Below are 8,786 nucleotides of genomic sequence, written 5' to 3' on the forward strand. Positions count from 1 at the left end.
TACACACGAAAAAACAGACAAAATATACAACAATGCATATCACTAATTAATCAAGGAGGAGACATATCTAAACCCTAAAACAACATTTCTCCCTCTGCCACACAAAATTACCAAGTAGGAGGAATTCAGTGGTATGCAAAATATCACCAATATATAACACATACTGTATAATGCTGGAATAATGTACGTACATGTACATACATGCCTTTTATAAGATGTAGAAGTGTGTGTGTATGTGCTTTGTAGAATTATGTATAATAATGCGCATGTATGTACGTGTGAATTTAATTAAAAATACATACCATTTGTCGGGAAGCCGTTGGTAATTGGATCATTGTTGTTACCAGAGACTGTCGGGCCTCCATCATCAACATCAGTATCTGAGAGAGAGAGAGAGAGAGGGAGGGGGGAGAGAGAGAGAGAGAGAGAGAGAGAGAGAGAGAGAGAGAGAGAGAGAGAGAGAGAGAGAGAGAGAGAGAGAGAGAGGAGTATATTATTAATTATCCATAATATTACTTGGACAATATTTCATGTATTAATACTAGTCCAGCTGTATGTAATTTAAATATACTGTATAAACTAATAAACGAAATATACTAAGAGAAAAAAGTAAAAATAATATTAATTATTATTATTACTTTGATTATTAATTGGATTAAATTTTGATGATTAATATACATCAAATTTTGTAAAACCACACCCACACTAATTACCCCATCAATCACCTTATCCTAATAATAGTAACAATATTAATAATACATTAATTACATCAGTATTACATCATTTGTTTCTTTTAGTTTATTAATCAGTAGCCATGTACCAAACGTCTCCGGAGACTGAGACAGACTCATTGCTTGATAATCTATTGCTCGTCTCAAACCATCAGACCAACCTGTGATCACGTGATCAGTGAGTAGTGTCACGTGACTGGGTACCTTGTGATATATGGTATCAGGTAGATTGGTTGATTCTGATCCTAACTGATAGTGATATATAAAGAGATAGTGTTTGGATTATTTACTTCTTCTAATAGTCTCTCAAAGTCAATGTGTGTCTCCATTACACTCAGCATACCCTTTTAAAATACTGTCCATCATTATAAACACATGTGACCACGTGTTAGATACTTAGATGACATTATCATGACAATTCGATAAATTTGACGATTTTTCATTTTTTTGTCAAGAAGGTGTGGTTTCACTGGTTTGACTAAAATTGACTTTGACATACATGTAGATATTAGAGTGACTTTGAAGTTTGAAATAATCTCGGAAATAATAAGGCCTAGGCATAGGATCAGGGTGAGGTGAGACCATATTGACTCTCAAAGTAACTTGCAAGGTGGGTCTCATAATCAGTTCATGAGTTCACCTTTTGGATAGCTGGATTTAGAGACACAAAGAGAAGGTAAGCTTACATGTTTATTTAATGCCACTTTAGTCACTTCATTTATGAAAATAATTGTTGTCCGATCCACTGCAGTCTGCTCCGCTAAAAAAGGAAGAGGTACATAGGTTCTTTCTAGTCTCACCATAGATAGTAGAGTAAATAAATAATATCTATACTTAATAGTATCTTTACTCTAATATCTATGGTCTCACATAGCCGGCCAGACCGTGCTCCTCTTTTTGACATTTGGACATCCAAATGTCAAAAAGGGAAGGAGTTCAGTTGGCTATGCGAGATCTTTCTTCTAACAGTTTGAAAATAGCAACTGAATTCGTAGATTATACTCCTATATCTTTGGCGGCTACAGAGGTCCAACTCAGCCTAGGCAATTCTAATTAAAGAGGTGTGGTAAAAGGGTTAAATAGGCTTAAGATAGCATTGTTTCTGCTTCCGGTCTAATTTTTAGCCTAGGTAATGACCCCCAATGCTTAGGCCTGCAGCCGCCTATGTCATGTATAAACCACCCAGGCAAGAATTGCATGATTGCATAGCAAAGCCTTATTAGGCATATTTACAGTCATAAGGCATGGTTTAAGATGAAATAAATTTTGCCCACCATTTTGGTTGGCAGCTTTCAATGGAGAACAAACGGGCCGACATAAAAAACAAACCTGTATTAAGAATTCTGGAGCGAATTGGACCAAATCTTTTACAGAAGGAGCTTAAAGGCAGCTATTTTTATCTTATGCAAGTACTTTTTAGCTTTTGATTGAGCTACCCCAGGTAAGTAAGGCAGTTTCTATGTGCCTCCACTGACTTTCATAACAAAGTTGCCAAATAAAATGGTCAATTTTGATGTGTATGAAATGAGCAGCTAATATAATTGCTGTATTATGTAATAAGATTAACGTGAAGTTAATTCAGTGAATTTGTTTAACCTCCTCTGGGTAGATACCATGCTACCATAAGATAGGTATTAATCACAAGATTTGCAATAGCAAATTACAGGTTAGCAATGAAATTATAATCAAAAACATATTCATATTCCATCAAAACTGTATCTATATGCAGTTTTGATGGAATATGAATATGTTCTTTGATTATAATTTCATGCAAATTGCAATCAATTGAATGATAAGACTATTTTCCAATTTCATGATCTTTTTGACCTGCAATTTGCTAATGGCTATTGGTATTTTTTAGGTTTCATTATTCTCATTGTATCACAGGTTCATATTTTCATAAGATGGCAGTAAGTCAAATCACATGTGAATGTGTACTTCTATTCTCTTCTTCTATGCCATTGTGATACTTTATAAACTGTGTTATTCACATTCTGTCAGCCAGTAAGTCATGTCATGTCAGTGTGAATGTGTAATTTTATTCTTTTCTTTATGCGGATACCATTATGATACTTTACTAAACTGTGTTATTCTTAATTTTCAGTTTGTAAGTCACGACACATGTGAATGTGTAATTTTATTCTTTTTTCTATGATATTGTTGTGATACCATTCTAAACTGTGGTATTCACAATCCTTTAGGAAGTAAGTCATATCACATCTGAATGTGTGATTTAATTCATTTCTTTTATGATATCATTGTAATACTTTACTAAACTGTGTTATTCATAATCTTTCAGGATGTAAGTCATGTCACATATGAATGTGTAATTTATACTTTTCTTCTATGATACCATTATGATACTTTACTAAACTGTGTTATTTACAATCTTTCAGCTATTTGTAAGTTATGTCATTTGTGAATGTGTAATTTTTATTTCTTCTGGTATGATACCATTGTGATACTTACTAACTGTGTTATTTACAACTGTGATCTTTGAGGATGTGAGTCACATTACATATTTATGAGTGTACATGTCATTTTATTAATTAATTCTTTTTTCTATGATACTGTGAATGTGTAATTCTTTATGATACTTTACTAAATTGTGTTATACCTATATTCACAATTTTTAGTGGGTAAGTCACATGTCATTTGAATGCATAATTTTACTCTTTTCTTCAATGATACCATTGTGATACTTTACTAAACTGTATTATTCACAATCTTTCAGGATGTAAGTCACATCATATATGAATGTGTAATTTAGTTTTTTATTCTATGATACCATTGTGATACCGGCCATTCAAAACTGTGGTATTCACAATCTTTTAGGAAGTAAGTCATGGCACATGTGAATGTGTAATTTTATTCTTTTCTTCTATGATACCATTGTGATACTTTACTAAACTGTGTTATTCACTATCTTTCAGGATGTAAGTCAAGTCACATGTGATTGTGTAAATTTTTTCTTCTATGATCGATACCATTGTGATACTTTACTAAACTGTGTTATTCACAATCTTTCAGGAAGTAAGTCATATGCCACTTGCAAATTTGTTTTTTTTTCTAATTTTTATGATACCATTAACTTAATTATTTAGGATGTAAGTCATCTCACATACAAATGTTTAATTATATTCTGTTCTTCTATGTTAATTCATATAAACTGTGTTAGTCATTTATGTCTCAGGATGTAAGTCATGCCACATGTGAATAATTATTTAACGTTACTTTTTTCTTCTGTGATACCATGTGATACATCTTTTAGCTAGTAAGTCATGTCACAAGAAATTGTGTAATTTATTTTTAAATTGCTAAATTGAAACATTCAAATATTGTAGAGAGTAAGTCATGTCACATGTGAATATTATGTCTATTTGATACCATTTTCTGTAAACTATGTAATTCAAATTTTTCAGAGAGTAAGTCAATTCATATGTAAATGTTTAATCTTTTCTTCTATGATACCATTGTGATACTTTAATAAACTGTGTTATTCACAATCTTTTAGATTGTAAGTCATACCACAGATGTGAATGGGTAATTTTATTGTTTTCTTCTATGATATTATTTACTAAACGGTGTTATTCATGATTTTTCAGAGAATACATGTAAGTCATGCCACATGTGAATGTGTAATTTTATTCTTTTTTATTGTGTTATTTTACTAAACTGTGTTATATTCACAAACTTTCAGAGAGTAAGTCACTTCACATGTGAATGTATAATTTTATTCCTTTCCAGCGTGAACCTTTACTAAACTGTGTTATAGTCAGAAACTTTCAGGAAGTAAGTCACTTCACATGTGAATGTTTAATTATATTCTTTTCTTCTATGATACAACTATGATACATTACTAAAATGTGTTATTCACAATCTTTCAGGACGTAAGTCACATCACTTATGAATGTGTAATTTTATTCTTTTCTTCTATGATACCATTGTGATACTTTACTAAACTGTGTTATTCACAATCTTTCAGGAAGAAGTCATGTCACATGTGAATGTAATTTTACTCTTTTTTATATGATTACATGTACTTTATTTAACTATGTTACCATATGCGTTCAAATTTTCGAGGGTTCAAAATTTCGTGTTTTCAAATAAAATTTGCTCAAAAGTTAATATTTGTGTGAGCTAATTTTCGTGTTCTGGCCATAGTCTACATACAATAGAATGGCATTAGAGGTGGTTTAAATTTTGTGGATTTAAGGTGAGCACGAAAATAATAAGATTTAATACACCTCGAAAATTAAGACGCTTACGGTATTCACAATATTTTAGATGGCAAGCTGTTTCACATGTAAAATATGCAATTTCTATTTTCTAGGTTAATCATTGTGGTGCTTTTCAGCTAGTAAGTACATGATGCAATTGAATAGCTAAATTTTTATTCAACAAATCCTGATGCTATTGCTGTCTTGTAGTATTTAAGTAAGTAAATATTATTAATATTAATTTAATTAAATTATTTTTTACATTTTACAAGATTGAGCATGGAGAAAATGGCAGAGTTTATATTTTTTTCACAGTACTGCCAATTACCAGTAGAACACATACAACACATTCATTTCTAGCATTCACTAATTCTTATATTTATTGCTTAGGTCCATATCAAAGATATCAGAGAGCTCTCAGAGAACAAGGAAGTGCTGATGTAGCGTATGCTCGTCTTATGTTACTGGGATCAGCTGGTACTGGCAAGACGTCTCTCAAGCGTTCATTAATGGAAGAACCTTTCAATCTTCATACTACAAGCACCATTGTATCTGATGTATCCTCTGTACGACCATTTGGACATGAATGGCAAATGAGAGGAAACAGATGGAGTGAAGCCACAGAAGAAGATGAAATGAAGGAGCTGGCTCGTTTGTTTAAATCCAGCCTATCTAAATCATCTTGTCGTGTTGCAGCTGAATCAAGTTTAGTATCTGATTCACTTGATGTATGTCCTGCAAAAAGTAGTTCCAAGCCTTTAGATTTAGGTGCAAAAATCAAATCATTGCTTAAAAGAGTTCGTACATATCAGACAACAGAATCGCATGTTCAAGTGAGTCATAGCTACACAAGTACTTAAAATAGCACTATTTACATATTATATTCATATTTAGCCATTTCTTCATATATGGGATTGTGGTGGTCAGCCAGTGTTCCTTGAGATTCTCCCAGCCTTCCTCACTCCTCGTACAATGTTTCTCCTCCTATTTGATGCTTCAAAGGATTTCAAGGAAAGATGGCAGTCACGTCAGAATACTCCTGATGGTAAAGTGCTGTTTGGTGAGGTAGTGAATGAAAGCACGAGTGATCTAATGGCCAAATGGATGTCTACAATACATAGTTACCTTGTAAAGCACAAAAAAGATGATTCAAGAAGCAGCTACTTTGTGATCAAGCACAATATAGATGATACTTCTTCTCCTAGTCTCTATTGCATTGGCACTCGTGGTGACATGCTAGATGAAGCAGAAAAGAAAGAAGCAAAGAAGCAAATCCAGTCTCTGTATGAGGAGAAAGAGTTCTCAGATCTTATCAAAGATGTGCTAATCATTGATAATACGACCTCAGGCAAAGGAGAAAGAGAAGATCCAAATATTACATTGCTACGAGGAGCAATTGATAGTTTTATCAATAAATTAACTGTCAAAACCCCTGTTAATTGGTTTCTTTTTCGCAAAGTTCTTCAGGAGCTGAAGCAGAATGTCATTAGTTTATCTGAAGCCATTGCCATTGGGGAAGCATGTCACATACCAGCAGGAGAGGTTCCTGTAGTATTAAAATTCTACCATGAGCTGGGAGTTCTGCTTTCCTATCCCAAAATAAAAAGTCTGACTAAAAAAGTCATTCTTAGCCCAAAATGGTTTGTTGATACCATTGGGAAGGTGTTCCCACTCGAGAAAGAATGGAGTGGAGGAAAAAAGTGGTATTTGTTGCGAAATAAAGGTATTCTTGTTCAACCACTTTATCAAGAAATATGGCAGTCAAGTGGTATTGATCCAGAAGACATAATTGAACTTTTAGTTCATTTTCGTCTTGCAGCTCCAGTCCAAACTGAGCATTATGATAGCACATCCAAGCAATATTTTCTTCCAGCAGTGCTACAAGGATACACAGGTGATCCTAATGAAGTACGACCTGGTTATAAGCTAAGAGCCTCACCTGTACACATTACATTCACCACTGGGTATGTACCTCCTGGCTTCTTCACTCGTTTAGCAACTGCTGTTGCTACTGATGCCAATGTTAAGGTCAATTTTGATAAAGATTATGCAGCACCTGACATTCATTCGAAATGTATCTATCGTAATCGTGTTTGCTTCTCTTATGGTCGTCCTTCTGATGATTTTGTTCTCACTGATGTTAATACAGCTATTCAAGTTGATGTGTTTCGATATGTACCTGAGAGTAGTAATCCTGTTCCTTTCAAAGCAGTTTGTCAGCAAATATTGAAGTTACTAAATGAATGTTGCCAAAAAGTAGAAGACACCCTCGATATTTACCATGGTCATTACCCTTACCTGCTCCTTGGTCCTCATGCTTATCAAAAATCGTCAAGAAGAATACATTATGTTTGTCAATGCAGTCCTTCCAGTGAAGTCCATTACATTAATGACATTGATGCTATGAAGCAGACATGCTCTGATCTTGTTTACTGCAAGATGGAAAGAATTCCTCGCCCCCTAACCATTAATGAGTCGATGTGGTTTAAAGGAAAATTGTTGCAAGAAAAACACCAAGAGGTATAAAATAATAATAATTTTAATATTAAAACTTTTATTTTACTGTTCAGACACCACATTTGGAAGAGATTAACGATGATATTAGTAAGTTATGTAATTATACACTTACATACCAATATATAGACCATTAATTACCATAATATACCGTAATGCATGTATCTTATTTTATATAGAGCCAGTAATTCAAAAGGTTGAATCAGCTATAATTCACTCACCCACACAGATCAGTGAATCCAATGATAGTCAACAAAAAGGTATAAGAGCACTCACAATCACGAGTTTTAAACAATTTATTTATATATAATAGTCATATTGACTATCAGGGATCTCGTAGAGATATTACGAGTGCTAAAAGATGGTCATTTTCAAACTACAAAATGGTTTGATCTTGGTCTCTACTTGGGTCTGATTCATGATGATCTAAAGATTATTGAGGATAACTATCCACGAAATGCTGAGCGATGTCTCAGAGAATGTTTAGCGAAGTGGCTAAAAGAAGATATTGAAGCAACATGGGACAAACTAGCTATTGCTGTAGGTGAAGTAGGAGATACAACAGTTGCTGATTATATAAGTGAGATTATATATATAATTAATTACTGATAATAATAAATTGATATTAATATAGGATCAACAACAAAAGAGCCTTAATGGTATGCCAGGATTTCAAATTAATTAAAACTATAGTTACATTGTTACATTAGAATAAACTTATAAAATTATTAGTAGTTGCTTTTTTAGTGTGCAATGCTTAATCTGCTGGAATGTATACAAGAACTATATAATTCTTAAACAGTTATTACGCCATTCTTTCTGTACTGTATATTAGCTACTTCATTATAGTTAAATTATAGTTTATAAGTAGAATGCTGTTTTATTCTACCATGATGGAGTCACATGTTTGAGGGTATTGTAATTAATAAGTCAATTCTACAGTTAGGCATTTGTTGATTGTTTCAAGTTGATTCTTGCTTTTATATTAATGGATGCTATTTAGCACAATGCTGGTGACTAAGGAAGCAGTTCCTGTCACAAGTAGTCAGTGTATATTGATATTTCCTGAATAGAGTCCAAATATACTTCCATAAAAGGAAAGACATCTTGGAAATGTTGACAGAATCTTGTCTACAGTACAAACACTACACTAACTAACCTTTAACAAAGCACATATAATGATTCACTGCAGTAGTGGGTGGAAGTTCCATTTAAAAATATGTACATTACATTTACATGCATGTGTTCACAATATTCATATCTAGAGCTGAGATTAGTTCCACCCAATGGTAGATACTATTATGATATCACAGTCACTATA

The 8,786-nt window shown here is 33.1% G+C and overlaps 1 protein-coding gene and 2 long non-coding RNA genes across 3 annotated transcripts; 2 read left to right on the forward strand and 1 right to left on the reverse strand.

Annotated features, from left to right (window-relative positions):
• Window positions 1-304: 304 nt before the first annotated feature.
• On the reverse strand, window positions 305-596 carry LOC109585689 (uncharacterized). The gene is made up of 2 exons (XR_002186609.1): window positions 517-596; window positions 305-380 (listed from the first exon to the last, which is right to left on the reverse strand). It is a non-coding gene; the product is annotated as an uncharacterized LOC109585689 (long non-coding RNA).
• Window positions 597-3,762: 3,166 nt separating this feature from the next.
• On the forward strand, window positions 3,763-4,514 carry LOC109585690 (uncharacterized). The gene is made up of 4 exons (XR_002186610.1): window positions 3,763-3,927; window positions 4,003-4,345; window positions 4,432-4,434; window positions 4,479-4,514. It is a non-coding gene; the product is annotated as an uncharacterized LOC109585690 (long non-coding RNA).
• Window positions 4,515-4,615: 101 nt separating this feature from the next.
• Window positions 4,616-8,518, forward strand: LOC109585696 (uncharacterized). The gene is made up of 10 exons (XM_020001820.1): window positions 4,616-4,621; window positions 4,717-4,734; window positions 5,065-5,091; window positions 5,162-5,168; window positions 5,342-5,784; window positions 5,846-7,471; window positions 7,522-7,555; window positions 7,645-7,725; window positions 7,779-8,045; window positions 8,100-8,518. Exons 2-10 carry the CDS (start codon window positions 4,726-4,728, stop codon window positions 8,120-8,122), a joined length of 2,517 nt encoding a protein of 838 aa, XP_019857379.1. The 5' UTR covers window positions 4,616-4,621; window positions 4,717-4,725; the 3' UTR covers window positions 8,123-8,518.
• The last annotated feature ends 268 nt before the right edge of the window (window positions 8,519-8,786 follow it).

Source organism: Amphimedon queenslandica, unplaced genomic scaffold (genome assembly GCF_000090795.2).
Source record: "Amphimedon queenslandica unplaced genomic scaffold, v1.1 AMPQUscaffold_13022, whole genome shotgun sequence".
NCBI classification, from domain to species: domain Eukaryota; kingdom Metazoa; phylum Porifera; class Demospongiae; order Haplosclerida; family Niphatidae; genus Amphimedon; species Amphimedon queenslandica.